At 40.6% G+C, this 21892-nt stretch overlaps 1 protein-coding gene across 1 annotated transcript in view; it reads right to left on the bottom strand.

Moving 5' to 3' along the window:
- LOC141768782 (semaphorin-3D) overlaps positions 1–20422 on the bottom strand; it is a 62564-nt gene extending 42142 nt beyond the window's left edge. The window contains exon 1 of the mRNA XM_074637143.1: positions 20251–20422. Within this exon, the coding sequence (XP_074493244.1) occupies positions 20251–20422 (172 nt within the window). The remainder of the gene's footprint in view (positions 1–20250) is intronic.
- Positions 20423–21892: the final 1470 nt, after the last annotated feature.

Here is a 21892-nt window from a genome sequence, read left to right as displayed (position 1 = left end):
TTTAGCTCATGATTTTCTTTGTAAATAGGCTATTTGTGGTATTTTGCATATTCTAATATATTCCGATTATTATTATTATTTTAGCTTATCTTAGGCTATATTCATGTTACTTCTATACTTGTGTATTTTTTTGTTTGTATGATGGTTTTATTAGTATGCTGTGTTGAATGGTGTCCTGCACTATAACCTTACAGAGTCAAGTTCCTAACAACATTGTGTTGAAAAGTTAACTTGACTCTAAATGCATTTTTTTCAGATGGCCTTGATGTAGTTCTACTTGTGGTTTCACTCAAATACTGTAAGACAAAAATTAGAGCACTGGATTAGGACTTTTGGGAGTTAATAGATCTGTTACAGTTGTTTTAACAGTCTAATACACCTTTGGCATTGAATCAGCATCTGGGGGTTTATAGTTTTGCTCAAGGACACTTTAACAAAACAAATGGTTCAGATAAACCTGCACTGGTTGCCGGACAAACTAACCTGTATCATGAATGAATGAAGTAGTATGTAGTTGCAGCAAAGGGTCTTAATTGGACCTTATACCTTCCACCTCTGTGTTGTTTTCCTGGTCAAATGAGCGAGGTATCGAGTAACACATAATTCCTGGTGAGGTCTGAAACTGAACTCGTCTGTTTGTTGTTGTAGTGAATTCAGGTAGCGATGTCTCCCTTCTCCTCCTCTCGGTTTATTTGACAGCACTGTCAGGACACATCCGGACAAAACCGTTTCATTTACCTGCCTCAGTCTGAGCAAAGGACTCCATGATCAAAGCGTTGCTTTAACTTAGACTTTCAATTATAACATTTGGGTATTTACTTTGAGTCATTTCATTACTTTAGTGGATTGTTTTTCTTATTATTTTAATCCTGTTAAGAACTTTACTTAAGTAACTTTGTGTCTAATAAGAATAAAGCTGTTTGTTTGGTTCAATGTTGGGGTCAAAGTGAAACACCATCTCTAGCTGCTACAATAACTGTTAGCTGCTAGCTCCAGATGTTCTCATGTTTCTGTTGTGGTCAGTCTGTGTAAATGTGCTATGTAAATAAAGTTAGACTGATTGAAGCTCGGCGATGGTTCCTCTTCCAGGACTGCTCATGTTTCAACCCCAGTCTAAACACTTCCTGGTCTGGGTGGTGGACGATGTTTGTTTTTCATGGCGGGATCCAGTAGCAGGCAGCTAGCTGACACGGGGATGAAGTCAAGGCCATGCGTCGACCATTTTGTGTCAGCAAGCTTAAATGTCAGAGTATCAATAACTTACAAGGCCTGTGTATTTTGCTAGCTAAACGTTTAACACTGCTAAGCCTCTTTTCTCCCTCCATCACCTTCCTCCCTTCAACACTCTCTTCTTCTTCTTCTTCTTCACCTCAATCTGTTCAGCTGCTTTCTACAGAAAGCACTTGACTTTCTCTGTCTAAAAAATGTCACTACATTACTATTGCTTCATTCTCTGGGAGGGCCAAAGTACAGTTATATGCGGTTAAGAGCTTCCCACTGTTTCCAGTAAGGGATGATAACCATCTTCTTCTTTTTTTGGATAACCATCTTAACAAGCTCGCTGAGGGATGCAGCATTTCTTCTCCTCTATTTCGTCTTCTTCCTTTTAATCAACTGTAAATGTAAAATGTACTAAATGGAAAACTGCAATGTGAAAAAGCACAAATATCATCTAAAATCATACAGCTGATGATGCATTAATCGATTTGGGTAAGGCCTAACTTGGTAATATGAAATATCAAAAAAGAAGAGAGAAAATAGTTAAAGCAGCAGTAGTGGGTAGAATTGGAGCAAATACATAGGTGCAGTTTGAACTTTAAGGTTGGGGGTTCACAAAAATAAATCTAGAGGGGATATAATGTGTGCAACGCAGAGACGTCTAATGTATTGGGATGCATGTAGCCTTCATATTACACCCTCCAAACAGAATGCAACGCAAGTAAGAGCGTCAGTGACAAAATCAGTTTTACTGCATTGTTTTTTATTGGAATGTCCTCACTGACGAAGCGCTGCGCAGCGTGCCGTTATGAGCTGAACTTCTTTCTATTTATTCCTGTCGCTCGCGGTGAAAGCACCGCAACGGTCGAGGCTAAATGGCTGATTGGTTTAGATGAAATGAGGAGTTATCTGATATGATACCTCCTCATTTCACTACAAACACCAAAATAAGGTGGCAGCTGGCTGGAGGAAGATCACCAGGAGATCGCCTGAAAGTTTATTAAGGCTACTGTTGGCTGTAGGATATTGTAGCCTATGTCGTTTTCAGTAAATATCGCAGTATAAAACCTGTGCTTTCTGTTTAAGAAACAAACTTCGGAAGATAGCAAGTACTACTCACCCATCTTTAAAGTGGCTAAGTCTCTAGTCTGATCTGGAGCTCACAGCTGATGGTACGTGGTTTGTTTACATGACGTAACAGAAGTGCATATTTAACGGTGTGTGGACAGAGTGTCTGATGTTATTATAAGTAAATAAAGAGACACACACACACACACACGTAACCTTACAGACAGACTCTAGGACACAATGCAGAGAGGACTGAACCAAGGCCAAGATTCAACAAAAACAATTTAATGATTAGGAAGAGTGTGAAGAGAAGTGCAGTGTGTGTGTGTGTGTGTGTGTGTGTGTGTGGTTTCTTATTCTGTCAATAAGAAGACACAACAAGGTTGATATTATTCATCATTACAATAAATTATTTGTTCTGCGTTATTATAAAAAATATAAAATGCATTTCTATGGGGTTCAGTGATTCCCCTGAACCAACGCAAACTGCGCTGTGAGCAAATCCGATTAAAAAAAAGTTATTTTTATGAAACGGTCACTATATCCTGACAGCAGTGCATGAGACAGGTAATCTGAAAAAATCATATGCCTGTTTCCTCCGGTGCTCCCAATGGCATCTGCAAGCTTTCACAGACCGGAGGAAAACAACCAATCAGAGCAGAGCTGGAGCCTCGCCGTCTCTGAGCAGCTGTCAATCACTCACAAACTCCGATCAAACGTTCAAACTAGGCAGCTCTGATCAAATATGAATCAATATTCTGTTACTGTAATGCCTATTTCTCTCCTCAAATGTTTTCAGAAACATCTTGTAGTGTACTGTTTAGCTGTAAAATGAGAACGTTTGTGACGATGATGAATGTATTTAAAGGCTTATCAGATGCTAAAACACAGCGGTTTATGATACTCCCTGACAGGAATTTACGACTCTGGAAGGTCTTCACAGCAGCAACCATTTCATCTTTCGTCACAACACAACAAATACAGCATTCACGTTACAAAGTCATCCACCAAGGGTGCACTTGCATCTAAGTGATTGGCCAATGCAGCGCCTTCAATCCTTTTGCTGGACGACCCAGCTTTTTTCTTTGCGTAGGTTGTGGAGTGTCTGGGACATTACTCTGTCTGTCCCTCTCATCTGAAAATAATAGTACTCAAATACTCATCTCCCCTCTTTACTGGCTCCTTCAACCCTCTTCTGTTTTTACTCTGCTGCCCATACAACCCCCGAGCCCACCCACCTCCACCCCTCTTTCAGGTTCATTGACAAATTCTCAACCTCCAAATTCCTCCCTGAGCCACCTTGTTCTTTATTTCTCCCCCATGACCTCACTCCTTTCTTCCCCACTTGTCTCACAACATGTGAACCATAGTCTACTGTAGGAAACTAAAGGAACCTCTTTAATAAACCTGTAGAAGTGGCATCAGAGAGGAGGAGACATAAAAGACCACATTCACTGCCCTTCTTTACTTTCACTACACTTTTCATTCATGTTCTTCTCTTCTCTGAAGACTCTCAAATGAAAGAGCTCTCTACAGTTACAATCATTATCAAAAGTGGTTGCCAGGCAATCAAAAATCAAAATGAGGGACCACACATATTGGCAGCGGAGAGTGAGTGGCTCCTTCAACCTGCCAATCATCTTCACATAAAAGAGATTCACTTATTATGAAGCTGCAGTAATGAACCGAATGCTGCTTTATTCCCAGATTGTGTGATCACATAAGAGGACCCAACGGTGCCGTTTATGAACATTTAACAACAAATTCAAACATCTAACTGATATTATGAAACTTCCCATTGAATCTGATTGGCATCTTGAACTAAGTTATACACAATTCTTGAAAAAGACAATCATTAATGGACACAAATTAAATACTCAGACAATCATTTGACTTTAGCAGATATAAACCTTCTCTGACCTCTAAAGAACTGAAGTTGTTTCCATGATGTTGAGAGCTTTGGGTTGCAAACAGTTTAGATCTGTGACTTCATCATCAGCCTAATTATTGCAACTGAGCCTCCTGGGTGAAAGTCCTGTGTTTGTCCAGTTCTCTTTGTCAACCTTAGGAGCAGCATATAAAGGCTAGCACTGTATTTAATGTATCATGAGCTATAGGACATAGGGCTTGTTGCACATTGGATATGGTAGCAGATATAGAGCAGAATGGTATGACCTGTTGACTAATTAAACTTCTTGTACTGTATATGCAGCAGAGGGGCTAATCATGTGGTTTCTTTGTCCACGACACTTGTATTTGTAAATTCCCTGCTAATTTGAGAAATTGTGGTGACACAAAATATTGTACCCCTGACGGTAATTAGCATCAGACTGAGTAAAGATCCCCCCCACATCTCATTGTGCTCCAGTTGGACTACAAACCGTCTGTCTATCAGCTCAAAGTCACTACATTGCTCACACACAGCTCTCCATTGCACCAAACTCATTCCTCGACCAAACTCCAGACAGACTATACTCATACACCACATTTTTCATACAGATTTCATGCAGTCCAAACCCCGACACTTATGAAGAGAGTGAAATATGTGGGTCTACAACATAAGTACAATGTGGAGCGGACGGAGCAGATGGTTCATGTACGAACCAACATGTAGCAAATGATGGTTTCTTCTATAAGTAGGAGAGAGAAGACGGATGAGGAGAATGATTATCTGAAGGACAGAGAATGATGACGTCTCTTAAAATGTCAGCGTATGCCTCCATTTCTCCTTCCACAGTCTCCAGCTGCAACAGCACTCACGTACACACACACACACACACACACACACACACACACACACACACACACACACACACACACACACACACACACACACACACACACACACACACACACACACACACACACACACACACACACACACACACACACACACACACACACACACACACACACACACACACACACACACACACACACACACACACACACACACTGCACTTCTCTTCACACTCTTCCTAATCATTAAATTGTTTTTGTTGAATCTTGGCCTTGGTTCAGTCCTCTCTGCATTGTGTCCTAGAGTCTGTCTGCAAGGTTACGTGTGTGTGTGTGTGTGTTTATGTGTGTGTGTGTGTGTGTGTGTGTGTTTGTGTGTGTGTGTGAAACTCTGGACCTACAGAACAAAAAAATAAGGCGATTTTGATGGTAATTTCTTTTTCATTGGGATCATTTATCTCTAAATGTCTCTGATCCGTCTCCAGCTAGACATCAACATCACTTTTCGTGTCCTCTTCATTTCAGCGGCTCACTAGACGGCCTCTCCGCTCGGCTCAGAGCTCTAAATCACAGCTAAAGAGTTTCCCTTTGAACCTTGACACAGATAACTGCTGGCATTTAATATATCACGTTTCAGAATTCAGAGGAGAATTTAAACATCTAAAGTGCGTCAGACAGAAAAATAACTTAACCAGCTATTATTTCAGCAGCCGGTCAGGTCACAGTTATTTATCCTTAATTTAACCTGTCAGGCCGACGGAGGTCCAAGACGGAGCTTATTGGCGCAGAAATGGGACGGGTGGATGCATTTGCTTTCAGTTCAGATGACCCAGGTTTCACTGTCGGGTCATGAGAATAAGCCTTCTATTGTGATCTCTTTGGTTTCAGCCAACATTTTTCTTCGACCAAAATGTTTTAGCTGCATACCAATCCCTAAACTAGACTTACATGTAACAAAGCTGTTAATCATTTGCTTTAACCTGACTTTCAAAGGGGTCCCTTGACTTCTGACTTCGACCTTGATATGTGAATGAAAATGGGTTCTATGGGTACCCACGAGTCTCCCCTTTACAGACATGCCCACTTTATGAAAATCACATGCAATTTGGGGCAAGTCATAGTCAAGTCAGCACACTGACACACTGACAGCTGTTGTTGCCTGTTTGGCAATGTTATGATTTGAGCATATTTTTTATGCTAAATGCAGTACCTGTGAGGGTTTCTGGACAATATTTGTCATTGTTTTGTGTTGTTAATTGAGTTACAATAATCAATATATACACATTTGCATAAAGCAGCACGTTTGCCCACTCCCATGTTGATATGAGTAGTGAATACTTCATTACCTTTAAGGTACATTTTGAACAGATAAAAAATGTGTGATTATTTTGCCATTAATCGCAATTAACTATGGACAATCATGCAATTAATTGTGATTAAACATTTTCATCGATTGACAGCCCTACATTTTCGCTTTTTTTACTAGAGACAGTACTGATAACGATAGAATTACAGACAATTTTCCAATACTGTACAGCAGACAAACAGGGAAAAAAAAAAGCTGTGAGTAGGATTCAAAGAATGTGTGACACACACATCTTGGACCGTTGAGCCACAGGGACGCCAACACGAGCCTCACGCCAACATGACACACGATGTGAACCCAGATGGAGATTCCCTTTCCATCGTATGAACATGTGCTCTGTTTCTGTTTGTGCAGACAGAGAACACAGATGAGTTCAATACAAAGCTGCAGTGTGGCCGTCGGCTCTAAATCCCAGAACAGAGTAGTCTCCATTTATAGTACAGTTAGTCAACAGTGATATTGATTATTAACGCTATTCTACCATTTAAACTCTGATCTTCTAGACATAAAGGAAGGTCGTTCTTATGTTGCTGTAACATCACAGTTTTTTGAGTCATGTCTTAAACATCCCTATAATATCTTTATTTGTTTAAGATCTCAAAATCTATAACTTCTAATAATATACTCAAGCTCTTACATAATTTGTCTATTCAATAAAAAGGCGGCAGGTGAATGTTTTACTGAGTGTATCGAGCTCAAACTGTATTATTGAGAATTTTCATAATCCTCCAATCCTCATAATCTTCACCTGCTGCGGGGATAAAAATATTTAAATATAAAACAAATATTCACAACAATAACTCAGCTTTTTGACAAAGAGATTTGTCACATTAACTGCTGCAAGAAGTTTCCCCAAACTGGGTGATATATAGTAGTTACATTAATCTAAAAAAATGCTTATTTAAATCAGTTCTTGATCATTATTACATGAATGGGCAACGCAACTCAAACTTGTTTCATCTACAGGTTTTGAAGACAAGTAGAAAAAAGGACTTTCACATTTTTGCCAACTGTATCACTCCATATACAGATTCCAATACAGAGATTTAGCCCAAAAGAAGATATTTGGACAGTATGTTAATATTTGTTTTGGTGCTGTACCAGAAGGCATAAATCAAACCAATAAAACCATCATATATTTTTGAGCAATCCAACCCTCCCATCAACTTCAACTATGTTTCTTTCATAACTGATATCTCACTCTGTTCTCTTCTTTAGAACATGTTTTTGTTTCAATAATACAATGATCAATAACAAGAGACAAAGAAAGGAGAAGCAGAAAAAATGACTTCCAGCTCTCCACTGATATCTTTCCATCTCCAACACTTTTACTTATTTCCCAAACCTCAACAATAGTCTTCCTTCAGCCCACTGTTACTGATTCATATCCAGACACTGTCACCTGATTGGTCCCTGAGGGGACTCTACACAAGATTAATCTAAATCTCTGGACTCTACGCAAAAACACCGAACCTGTGGGGATCTGAGAGACAGACAAAACTCAGCTGTTATCTAAGAAAATAAACTGAAACCAAACTGATGAAGTTTAAAAAGACTTTTACACACAAAAAGCCAAATCCTAACGTATCGACCGTACACCATACAGCCCTTAACCTTTGACCTGGTACACAAGTGTAGACAACAAACGTGATTCACTAAACTACTTTTTTATCGTCTATAGGCCTTTGACATTTTAACACAATTGAATGACTTCAGGACTCACATACAAAATGACTAACGATGTGGAAAACAGCAGGAAATCAAACTGACTGGTGAGCAAACTTTCCTCAAAAACTGTGGTGAATACCCAGTCCACTCAGGAAAAAATGTTGGCCTTGTACGTTTCTGCAAACCACGGATATGTTACATGTTGACTGTTATTGAACTTTATGTGTTATAAAATCAAGTATAACAAGCTAGACAGTCCACTAAGGGTGTGTGGGAGTGGTGGTGGACGGGTCAAACAAACACAGGACTTTCACCCAGGAGACGGCTGTCCGTGTCCCGTGTGAAACCAAAAGTGAACATTGCCTTTACGCTTGTTACGTAACTTTGTTACGCTTGTTATGTAAGAAAGTCAGGGCAGTTGTTACGCTACGTTGTACGTTGTTACGCTAAGTTGTTACGCTACGTTGTTACGCTACGTTGTTAAAAAGTTAACAAAAATCGTGATAAATCGTAATATCGAAACGCAATACTTCTGGAATCACAATAATTAAAAATCGCAATACATATTGAATCGACACCCAAGTATCGTGATGGTATCGAATCGGGAGATAGGTGAATCGTCCCAGCCCTATTATTTAGTCTCCTTTGCGACATCAGTTTTCTCTCTAGCTTTAAAACTGAGCCCGCTACAACCTCCGGATGATCGATTGCATTAATGCGTTAAAGAAATTAGTGGAGTTAAAACAAATTTGCGTTAACGCGTTATCATCGCGTTAACTTTAACAGCCCTAAATCATAAATGATGTTCTTATTAAAACTCTGATAGAATCATTGCCCTAAACTTTAATAAGCAGAGATGCTGTGACCTTCTGTCATTGTGATTCATCAGAGTGTTACAGCCATAGCTTACACATGACAGGAGGCTGTGACCTACATCAGTAGAGAAGATAAATCACAGGCTGGAAGATAATCAACATTACAGAGCAGCGGTGAGCAGGAACTCAAGAGATACAGAAGAAACAGGAGACTGAGTTATCACAAGAGGGTCGCTGCAGCCATGAAGGCAGAAACTGCCCTCTCGCTGTACAAACTACATCTTAATCACAGACCAGTGCACAGTAGCAGCATCTCCACATTGTAATTACGGGAAACAAATGAAAGGAGAGGAAAAGAAGTGATCTTGGGTTTTACTTTATAAGGTGCTGCATGTTGTGTGTTCCCCCAAATGAAAAGCATGTTTCCTATAAAACGTGGTGCTTCCTGTCACAGCGAAGATGCTGCACTACCAACATTTGGTTTTAATGGGCAAGAAGATGGACACAGTCCTTATGTCCTGTACATCCTAATAAGGAATGCTAACAATTAATTTAGAGCAGTGTGGCTGGACTGATGCTTGGACACCGGCAGGAGTTCTTCAGAAAACAGATAGTTTTGTTCCTTATCAGCAAAATAAAGCAACGAAGATTAAAAGTGTGCATCATTAATTCTTTTCCGTCATTGCAACATTTAGAAAAAGAGTAGGAGGGCATTGTTAAACAGATGCAGTACAAGAAATGTTTTTTTCTGCCTGTTGAACGCAGGCTGAGGAGGATTTGTGGGAACAGCGTGAGTTCAGCTATAAGCTTTCAGAGCAAAAGTTGGCTGAAATACGTTACCTTCAACAGCAGTTACATTAATCACACATATTGCCTGCGTGCTTTAGATGGCAGGCTGGACTCTTCTCTAAATGGTAAAGAAATGTGGTTAGGAAAATGTACATACAAGGATATGAAGAGAGGAAAGAACAAACAAGACGTAGATTCGGGAGAAGAGTGTGGTGCTTTTATAATATGAAAGAATAAATTTTTACTCATCTCTTCTCTGAAAACATCCTGCATCCTGCCTACAGCAGGAAGGGGGTCCATAACTGCTATGGTGCTAACATAAGTGGTTGAATTTATTCAGCAATATGAAGGAGAGAGAGTCAAAGAATGTATTATAAAAGATAAAACATTACTAATCGAGGTGATGGAGACAATAGCTTAAAAGGCCCTACGTACAGTATATTGTCCTATTGTCTGTAAAATGATCTCATTCCCCTTCTGAGTGACTCACTGTGGAGACCCATGCAGGCCTGTGACTGAATGTGTTTCTTAAAGGTCAAATGAGGACATTTTATCAAGGAGTCCTCGGAGACTGTCTGTCTCTCTCCACAGACCACACTGGAAAAGTCCTCTTTTTTCTTCCTCATGTCCTGCTGCTGTTTATGGGAAGCGGCGACAGAGAGGTTGATGAACTCTGTTCATTAACTGACATCACCGCAGGAATGCAGCCTGGAGGTTATATTTATCCTGCTTTTTAACACTGTGCATACTGACCCATTAACCCTTTGTTATTGGGTCAGTATCATGACTGATTATGGGTGATGTCACAGGCTCCCATTGCTCTTCTTAAAGGCTAACTGGTATTTTTCAACCTGGACCCTATTTCCGCATGTTTTTGTGTCTAAGTGACTAATGGGGACAACAGTTGTTGAACTTGGTCCAGTATTGAGAAAGAGCGCTGTAACCGAGCTGCAAGGGTAAAGTGAGCAGCATCAATGTAATGTTGCGTCCACTAAAAGTGCAGAAATGTCTACAGACCATGGCATCATATTCAGTTTCTCATTGTACCAAAACTCATCCAATATCATCAGAGCTCTGTGGGAAAAAGTTACTGTATCTCCTACAGAATAAATACAGGAGTTATCTTTGTTGTCGGAGAATGAGGTCGTGACTGTACAATATCACACAGTCTACCACACACACACACACACACACACTCTCTCTCTCTCTCAATCATGCAGTAATTAGTTTTAAGGAGGTTCAAGTGTTAACAGTGTTTGGTAAACACATGGGGTGAAACAGAGTGAGGTGTTAAAGTAAGTAAGCAGAACAGAGAGTGTGCGTGTGTGTGTGCGTGTGTGTGTCTGTGTGTGTGTGTCATCCCTCTCACAGCCGCCCGTTCTTCCCTGAACCTCCTGAACTGCTGACGAGCATCAGAAAGGTAAAAAACTCTTGACCCCTAAAAACGAAGCTGACAATGTGAGAACTACAGTGTATGAAAACCTCCCTTCAGGTAATCACAGGAAAGTGCGTGTGCGTGCGTGCGTGCGCGCGTGCGTGTGTGTGTGTGCGTGTGTGTGTATGTATGAGATGTAAGCCATGCTATCAGTGCGTGTAGCTCATCTAATTACGAGCTGTAATCAGCAGTTATCTTGAACCACATTCTCTTATCTGGTAACGAGTTAAAGATCGAGGGCGTCTGTCAGCTCCCGACTGTGCGACGTTAACCAGTGTCAGTGTGTGTGTGTCTGTGTGTGTGTGCACATCCCCCTCACTGTCTCTCTCCATCTGGGATGCAACACAAGCAGAGCAAACCAAATAAATGACAGTGATATGTATGTATATATACTGTATATAGAACAATTAAATAATACTATACTCATACTAATATACTCATGTATGAAAATAAATGAAATAAAAATACATCAATAAAATAATGAAACTTCGTATTTTTATGAATTACTGTATCTTGAAATGCTAATTTCAGCCAGTGAATAATTACACAAACGGTGATAAATGAAAAAAGCAAACAAACTCTCTACAAAACAGTGTAGTGCCTACAATAAACCATTTTTGACGTCAACATTAGAGACATTTCTTCTATGCTAATGCAAACATATCAGAAATACTAATATCTTTTAAGAATAACTTCAATAAATGAAAATGAATTCTGAGTCTCATCTTCACACGTTAGCTTGTTAATGTAGATATAAATACAACTAAAATAAAATTCAACCAAAATTCAATCGAAATCCATCTTTACCTCACATGCTATTTTTTCTCTCCCTAAAAACACACACACACAGTTTGACCGTAAGAAACCACAGATTTAATTAACAGCGCTCTACCCTCTCTGACCTTCCTCCGCTGTTCTGTTTCGTCTCAGGTGGTTGACAGGTTCATTAACCTCAGGAAACCCCTCTCCCCAATGTGTTATCCCTCACTCCCTCCTTCCTTGCCTCCTCTCTAGCTCTTCTCTTCTTTCCTTGCCTCCTTTATTGACACCTTACCCTCCAAAAAACTAATTTTTCCTTCCTACCTCCTTCATTTGTCTCCTTTAGTTTCATCTTCTTCTTCTTTCCTCTATCGTCTGCTTTCTGCCGTCTCCTCCTAAATCTACCTACTCTAATCACAGCGGGGTCAAAGGTCAAGGTTCACTGCATGACACCACAAGGTACGGGCAACACCTCCCGGGAGGTTGCACTGCACACACACACACACACACACACACACACACACACACACACACACACACACACACACACACACACACACACACACACTACAGTAAGTATGTGAGCATAACCTCTCCATTTTTCTGTCTCTTTGTGTTTTCTTACTCTCTCTCTCACACAAGTACACACGCACACGCGTACACACACACTATTTTGGCGTTTTGTTGATGTTGTCATTCCAAATGAATTGAATCAGTTTTGACAGATTCCCCGCGGCAACACAAGTTTTTTTCTCTGAGTTTATCTAATAATGAAAAGAACGACAAATGTAGTGACACACCTTTGACTGAACTGCATGTGTGCTGCAGATGTGTATCTATGACGATAAGTGTGTGTGTGGGTGTGTGTGTGTGTGTGTGTGTGTGTGTGTGTGTGTGTGTGTGTGTGTGTGTGTGTGTGTGTGTGTGTGTGTGTGTGTGTGGGCAGCTGTCAAAATGATAATTGGATATTTGTACGTGAGTACAAGAGTATGCCAGTTCATGTTTTTATATCCGTCTGAGTAACCGGCTATCAAAATAATGTGTGTGGCAGAGAGATAACACACAGTCGACTCTGCGCTGTCACAGCTATCACCGTGTGTGTGTCTGTGTGTCTGTGTGTGTGTGTGTGTGTGTGTGTGTGTGTGTGTGTGTTACAGATTTCCCATCCCACAGTCCCGCATGAGGTCAGCGTGTTTTTGTTGGATTTATTCCACATGAGCGTCAAAAACCAACAGCAGGGAGAACTCTTGTCAAAGAAGTTAAATCTACTCTAAACCATCCCTGAAACAATAAACCAGTTACCCAAACACACATTGACACACTTCTACATATACATTTTGACTTTCGGAAATATAGTCAAAACACGAGACTCGGTTCTGAACATCCTGGAGTTCCTCTGCATGAGAAAAAATCCCACTCTCAAGTCCTGATGTCTGAATTTGAAATGCTGTTTGACGTTGGTTTTAACTTGCCTTCAGCCTCAGACGGGTGGAGACACACAGCATACAAGATTCCACAACTACTGGAAAGTATAGGAAAAGTCAAAAGTATTTAGGACCAGGACATCATGCTTGGAGACGCATAACAGTTTTTCTAGTTTTTGTTCATATGTGCGCCAGCATAAAGTGTAAATGAGCTGGGAGAATAATATAGATCGGAGGGTGTGGTGATCACTAAATACACTCTCAGCCAGTCACATCACTGATCTCATAGCTCTGAAACAACAGAGACAATCATCGTGACGCATGGCGACATCCAACCCGGTATCATGGCAAAGCGTGTAATAGACCCGCCTGTCCACCAGAGGATAGAGTGTCAGTGTCCAACGCGTTCCCATCCCAACTCGACATATACTGCTGTCGCCGGACTATCACAGGGCTGACACATAGAGACAGACAACCATTCACGCTCACATACACACACACATATATATATATATATATACACACACAGTATATATATATTTGGGCTGCCAATCAATTCAAGTATTTAATCGTGATTAATCGCATGATTTTCCATAGTTAATTAAGATTGCAAACTGAAGCCCAACAGGCAACAACAGCTGTCAGTGTGTCAGTGTGCAGACTTGACTATGACTTGCCCCAATCTGCTTGTGATTATCATAAAGTGGGCATGTCTGTAAAGGGGAGACTCGTGGGTACCCATAGAACCCATTTTCATTCACATATCTTGAGGTCAGAGGTCAAGGGACCCCTTTGAAAATGGCCCACTACAAACTAAAAATCAAAAAATTAATGCGTTAAAGAAATAAGTGGCGTTAAAACAAATTTGCTATTTGTTATTATTAAACGTGTTATTATTGGGTTAACTTTGACAGCCGTCTATATATCTATATCTATATATATATCTATCTATATATATATATAGATAGATATATATATATCTATATATCTATATATATTATATTATATTGTTCGATTACAAGACAGCAAGTTGTGCGTGAACAGTACAGTGATCTGACCACTTTGAAAGTGATATAGATTGAACTTGGCTTTCCACATTTGTTAGACCTCAAGGACACCACACAATGGGTACATGCCAAGTCTCTTAATTGCATCCATGTTTCCCTCACTTGCGTCTTTTCCTTGTGTCTTAGGCCCTCCCACCGGGGATGCATGGAGAGACACAAGGAAACCATGCAAGGACAGAGGAAACGAGGAAATATGTCTTTATAAAAATGAGACGTCTTTTCCCTTTTAAGCGTCACGTGAAGCTACGTCCTTTTCTGATGAGAGCAGCAGTTGATCACAGCTGGATCAGCTGTCAGTTTGCACTGTACTAATACTAATAAAGACACATAGTTATCAGTGGCAGAGCAGCAGTGTTTTCTCTTTGTAGCATGTTACCTTTTTAACAAACACCTGCACATGAATAACAGCCTGCAGTCTGTATTTATACTGTGTCCTGCTTACGGGCTCAGGAATCATATATAAACAGAATATAAAAAGATTTTTTTTTTTGTTTACAAGAAAACTCCACGGGGCACCTTTAACAGGGTTGTCTAACTGGATGGGACTTTAAAAGAACAACAAACATACAGAAAAATGAAAAAAAAGGTTGTAAAGTAAAACTACAACAGGAAATCAAAGTGCTCTGTATTGTGAAAAGACAAATATGCATGTGTAAGTGCAGATTAAGGAAATAAAAAGGAGATGTTTGTATAAATGGCATCTTTTATGACATCTGTCCTTATCTGATTTGGCTGCTTTACAACTCCACTAAATATCACTTTGGGCAAAGAATCTGACAGCACAACCAGGTAGTTTATTGTGAAATGCATTGCAATTTTTGTAATGCTTTGTAGGCCTGAAATCTTACAAATCCTACGTACAGAAGTGCACCTGCATGTGTTTAACTGTGTGATCACATTCATGCTTAGGATTTTTATGTGTGAGGTTGACAGGAAGAGAAAGCGTGTGTGTGAAATAATGTGAAAGTCATAGCTTGTGTCTGAGTTGATGGATGTTTGGCAGTGTGTGTTTCTCAGAGACTAGAAGAAAATGCAGAGCAGATTGGTCACACACACACACGCACGCACGCACGCACGATTACACGCACGCACGCACGCAAACAAGTTACAGGTAAAACTCTTTCTTTCAAACATGTTAATGTAAGTTCCTCCATCTCTTATCTGTCTCTCTGTTTTTGTCTGTTTACTTTTGGTACAATGATGTGCGCACACTCAACCACACCCACACACACACACACACACACACACGTACACGCACACATACCCATACACTCACACACTCCTGGTCAGGTTAAAGGCTAACAAAGTGTGTCTCCCTGCAGGATGAGGGCTGGTCTCTCTGGATTCCTGCTCAGGTCAGACACTGGGTCGGCTGTGACGCACACACTCTCTCCCTCTGTGTGTGTGTGTGTGTGTGTTTGTAAATTGCCCCTGAAGCTCCTGTCTGAGTATCTGCCTTATAAAATCTTAATAGTTTCTCTAATGTTGATCCTGCAGCTACAAACGCAGCAAGAGAACTTCGTCCTACTTCATTAACTGGAGTTCACTGCTTCGCTTTACTGCCATGAAAACCACAGAGCTGCTACTGTTAGGAACACCAGAAACACACACACACACACACACACATGTAATCCCTCACAAGTCTGTCGTATGACATCATGAGATCTGCTCCAGAAAGAGATACAGACTATTTAGGGAAAATGGAAAAAAAGGAGGTCACCTGCTCTCGAGGGAAAACAATTACAGGAAGAAGAAAAAATAAATCAACGTATTTGAAGGGTGCAGAAGGAAACCTAACTTCTTCAAGGTTCATCACACAAACACGTGTTCCACAATGTTTTTTTCACATCCACATAACTTTACATTAACTTCACTGATAAAGATTCAAGACTGAACTGGCACCTAAAGATGTCACATATGTCATGAAAGTGTGTGTAATCTGATATATGAGACAGCTGGAATTTTCCCCTTGTGATGGTGCTACCATCTAAAAACAACTTCTTGAGTCTGAATATTTCCAACAGTATTTACATCATAGACTGACAGTGGTACATCAGTGTTGTGTGAAGGTTTTATCACAACGTTCTCCCTCCCAACTCGTCAAAGTGGCCCTTTGCTTCAAACTATGACGCTTTAATGAAAATGACATTTCAACTTTCAGGACTTTCCTTTTTCACCCATTGTATCACTAACATCCGTGCAGTGTCTTAAAATGTGTTTGACTTCTATAATCCTGTCACGTCATCAGCAATCATTCCCAAACCCTCTCCTCTCACTTGGACACTAAACCTGAATTGTGACGAACAACACAGTCGCTGCTCCAGTACTTCCATTCATCCATCCACTCATTCATTCAGCGGACTGCTCACTCCACAAACATCTCACTAACCGCCACACAATGAAACCAGCCTCCCTGAACTAATTGCTGCTGGATAGGAAACAGTTGTTGGCTTTGCTGGTGTTGCTGGTTGCCAAGCAGGAAGCAAGCATTCGGAAAGAAAAAGTGTTTTAAAGTGACTGGAAGTGGGCAGATTACTTCACTGGTGATTTAAGTGTGTGTGCAGCGCTCTGCTCTTCTGGTGAAGAGCCCCTCTAACACATTGTCGCTTTTCGTTTAGAGAAAATAGTTCTTATTAAGTAAAACATCTCCAATATATACAGTAATAGCTTTGGCAGCAGTCGCACACTTTTTCTGTGTTGCACCTTCACGCACGACGTGAAGGTGCAGTCAGAAAGCATTAGAGACACTGTAATACAGCAGGACAAATATATACAGTACAGTCTTTGAATATTTGTACATTGACATGTCTGTACGCTAACTGTGAGGTTAACGTTAACGGTGTTCACACCCATATTGGGTGAACAGTAGGGTCATAACTACGTCAACGAGGGCTTGAGCAACACTTCAACGACGACTCACCGACAACGTAGCTGGTCACGCTTGGCCATTTTGTTGCCTTTGTCGCTCGTAGTGTGAACATAGCATAAGGTCCTGCAGCTGTTGCTTCTCATGTAGAAAGCCTTCTTAATAATAAGGACCGAAAGTCTGACCTAAAATAACCTTAAATCTGCACATTCGGGATGATAGCTCGCCGCAGATACTTAATCTAATTGAGGCTGTTTTATACATTTATGGGCACCATGACACCCATCAACACATGCATCACCTCCCATGTTGTTAATCTGTTAATCTGCCACTTTATTCCTTCCTGCTGCCCTTATGAAGTGTTTTACTGTAGAAAAGAGCATCTGCTGCTGACATTAACTGAGACCACAGAGCACAAAAACTCTGGAAAATGAAAAGAAAAAACCGTTTTACTGCATTATTTCTATGGTTACAACATCCACCAGACTGCTTTGAACGCTGTGTCAAGGAGACATTACTTCATTGATCTTCATGATAGTGTTATAAATTCCCCCCCAGCTCTGTCAGCATTACGTCCGCTGAGAAAATGACTTAACAGCTGAAAACCATTAACTGGATGCAGACTTTCCTAAAATCAGACAGCAGGGAAATAATCAGACACTTCACTTTCATCAGTAACTTGATCCAGTTTGGACTGAGCTTTTATTGCAGTGTTACAAGGTGGGATGTTAACTGAAACAATAAGTAAGGAACGGAAGTAAAAGGTTGAAAGATATGTGTTCTCATGTTAAAATAGTCAAAGGAAAAAATGGTAGACAGACTGTCAAGTTCTGTCTCCGCTGCTGTTTTTCAATTTATACTGCTCTCTGTTGTAAAATATCTGCCACAAATGAAAGTGAAAACTCTCAAAGCTGAGCACAAACAGACTGAAAAGCTCCACAATTTAACGACCAAAACTGATCTAAAAAACACCCATTCATTCTGAAACCTAACGTGTTTACCCAAAAGCTCAGAGGAAAGCTATGACGAATGACATTCATGATTAATGTTGCTGTTTAAATGGGGCGCAAAACATATAAATTAGGCATAAAGTGTTTCAATGGGTGAAGCAATAAAAATTACATTAACTGTAGACAGAAAGATTGTCCTCAATCTGTCATTTGTTGGTTCAGTGGATGTGGATGTTGAGTAAGAATGCACTTTAAGGCTCGAACAAGCACTGACACACTGGAGTTTCAAATTGAGCATAGTCAACAGCAGGTTTCTATTGACTGAGATATTTCTAGCAAGAACAGTTTGGTCTGTAGTCATTAAATCACTACTTTATCAAAATCTGTAACAATCAAATTATTTTGCTATTTTAACAAGAAAGCAGAATGTGACGCTATACTATAAAAGTAGCATGCGCTGTCTGAGTAATATACTGCTCAATCACTGCTGTTGGAAAAGGTGAGTATACAAGGCATATAAATACCACGAGATTCCACGTGTAAAGCATTTTAGCCTTTTAGCGTGTCATTTGTACGCAACGCAATCGTCTGCAGTTAGGTTTAGGCAAGAAAACCTGTAACTTAGGTTCAGGCAAGAAAACCACTTAGTTAGGGTAAGGAAAAACATCATGGTTGGGCTTCAACGAAGTAGGTAAATTAAGTAAAACACGTATGGAAACATCGTAACTCAACGACGGAAAACACGTCACAAACATCAATAAAAAACATGTGACAAACGTCACTAACGTAACTTACAAAACGAAACACCGGTCTACAACGGTCTAGAACACTGGTCTCCTGGTTAAAAGTCCGGTGATTGTTGGGGCCCATCCACCTGACTTTCTCACTTTTCATGCTACATCACGAACTCTTAACGTTGCACTTACACGCAGAGGCATTTACATTGCAGTCAGTACAAATGACGCTTGTCATTTGGCGTGCAAATGACAAGCGGAAATCAAGAAAGCCATACTTGTTGCACGCTAAACGCCTTGCACATTATCGTGCCATTTATACACCTTTTCGTGCAAACGGGCTGGTATACTATGGTTGTTTTCTCAACAATATAAGGAAGTGTAAGTAATCAATTTTATTTAGAGTAAATTGGTCCAACTATTGAAGTACCTATCTTGAGTTAAACCTTGATTATTCATTTATGAAACAGTTACCTCATTCTAGCAAACAACCTGGTCCTTCTTCAGGTGAAAGAGGAGTGGCTTGGCCCCATCTAAGTCAATACTGACTTATTTTAAGTTGCGTAAGTATGTGACGTAGGCTGTGTAACTGAAGTTAGGTAACTAATATACTGTAACCCAAACCACTTGTTTTTACTAAACCTAACCAGGCGTCAACCTCCGGCTCTGAGAAGGGCCGGAGGTTGAAGTGCCTTAAATTTCAGCAATGCTGAAGCAATGCTGAAGTGCCTTAAACTTGCATTCTTTCTAATGAATGAGAATGGGTAGTGTGCACACGCACAAAAACACACATGCACTCGCACAAGCATGCAGGCATCGCAATACACATTCCTATCATTGTTTTCACGCTTGATCAATAGCTGGTGGCATTAAGATGGAGCAGGAATGTTCCAGCAAAGGCAGTGAAGAAGACTGCAAGCAAACATGGATGTAAACAACGCAGGTATTAAACTTTTCTTAAAAAATATTTCTTTTATGAGGAAGATGCAACACAAACATGTATATTTAGTTTGTTTAGAAAACAGGACACCTTTAACTCCCTGTAGTTTGTGACCTCAGCTGAAGATCTGATAAAGATGAAGGAGTAAATCAATAACTTTGCTTTGAATTTCAGGTCTCTCTGAACCATCACAGTCCGACATAATTTCCATATTTTTGCATCAAGTACGTTCCAGCAACAGTCAACTTCACCCTCACATAATTTGTGTATGAACAAGACTCGGGTGTCTGAACGGTCTCAACAGCAGGTTTGTATAGTTTCACAGACATGACTGAGGGTAGATTTGTTATGTTGCCATGTTTTTCATTTTCATGTTTGGATCAGTGTGTTCCTCTCTTGGTGTGTTTCCTACCTGAGTGGGAGAGCTGCAGCCGTGGCCTGGTTTGCCTCCAGGTTTTGGCATCTGCAGCAGTGCTGGAGTCTGCAGGATGCAGCCACAGCAGTGGGAAGAGACACAGCATCAGCATCTGAAGAGACTTCACTCCTCTGGCTCCAACTTCTTCTGCTGCCTGCAGCGCTGTCATCTCTGACTGATCTTCACTGATAGATGGGAGAAGGCCGAACCAACTGGTCACATCACACTCTGCGCTGCTGCTGACTGGAGGAGGAGTTAACAAGAGGGAGATGGAGATGGAGAGAGACTCATTAAATGTTATGTTAAATGTGTTGTATCACACATTGACTTAACTGACAGCAGCATGGCTCTATGGATAGTAATTTCAGTCTGACCAGACTTCAATATGTCGACAACTATTGAATGTATTGCCTGGACATTCATGGCTCCGACATGATGTTTCCTAATTTACTTTTCCACCGTATTATGAATTGTAATAACTTTGGTGATCCCTTAACTTTTCATTTAGCACCATCATCAGGTAAGCATTTTAATCCGTCCAATATTTTGTTTAAATGATTAAAAATAAATTATTACTGGAATTTAAAGGGACTGTATGTAGCTTTTTACATGTATAAATAGTTTTTTATTGCAAATGTGAGAACAGGTTGTAATGTAACCTGAAAAGACCTTCTGCGACTTTCTGAGTTTCCTCTATCAACTTTTAATGTGAAGAACCCTGGGCCCGATTTTTCAGTAAAATCCAATGGATGTGACGTCATGCGCTCTCGTGAGTGCTAACGTTCGGTTAGAAATGGAGTCCGCTAACGCCAATAAACGACCAGCCCCCACCACAACTCAGACTCCAACACAAACACCACGGACGCACAAAAAAAACAAAGTTATATCTCGTGAAGCCCGTTTAATAAAACATGAATGTGACCGACGTTGCAGAAAAACTTGTGTTGTGGGAGAATAGCAGAGCCAGTGCAAAGCAAGAGAAAGAGAGCGGTGGCGAGTTAGTTTAGCTTTGAGAATATCAAGTGAATGTACAGTGGAAGTTTCAGTGTGTGCAGAAATGTGTCTTATTTCCCTGCTGCTGAGTGAAGTGACGGCAGGCGTTAACTCCGGAGCGAGTATCGTGATGGACACCGGTCCGGGAGACCAAAACTACTGTGTCTCCCCTGTTCCTTCTGACCACGGTCGGGAGGCTGAAGCAGGAAAAGTTAACACTAGGATCAACATCGGCCGGGCCTTCCATTCATGGAGGGGCCTTTGTTTGGTCAGCTAACATTACTGGCAAGCATGTGAAATATATGGTGATATTTGGGTTTTAGCTGGCTAATGTTGCTAACGTTAATCAACATGATGCCTGTCAATCACGTGCAGTCACGTGTGTGTCGTTAGTGCGAGCACAAGCGGGAGCAACAGGGCACTGACTGTCGTTCACTTTAACGGCCACAGGTGTCACTGTTAGCGAGCAATTTGTGATTCTTACAGAGTCCCTTTAAGATGTTTACATTCCTGTTGGAAGAGACCAGACTCCAACCAGAAACACTTTCTGGAGTTCTTTTGGCCGCTCTAGTACAATATCCAGAGGTTCCACTAACAAAACATTTCTAAAAGCGAGCACATGCACGCTCATACACTCAAAAACAGA

This window comes from Sebastes fasciatus, chromosome 1 (assembly GCF_043250625.1).
Source record: "Sebastes fasciatus isolate fSebFas1 chromosome 1, fSebFas1.pri, whole genome shotgun sequence".
Classification (NCBI taxonomy): domain Eukaryota; kingdom Metazoa; phylum Chordata; class Actinopteri; order Perciformes; family Sebastidae; genus Sebastes; species Sebastes fasciatus.
Note: the sequence above shows the minus strand (reverse complement) of the source record. Positions and strands in the feature narration are given on the sequence as shown.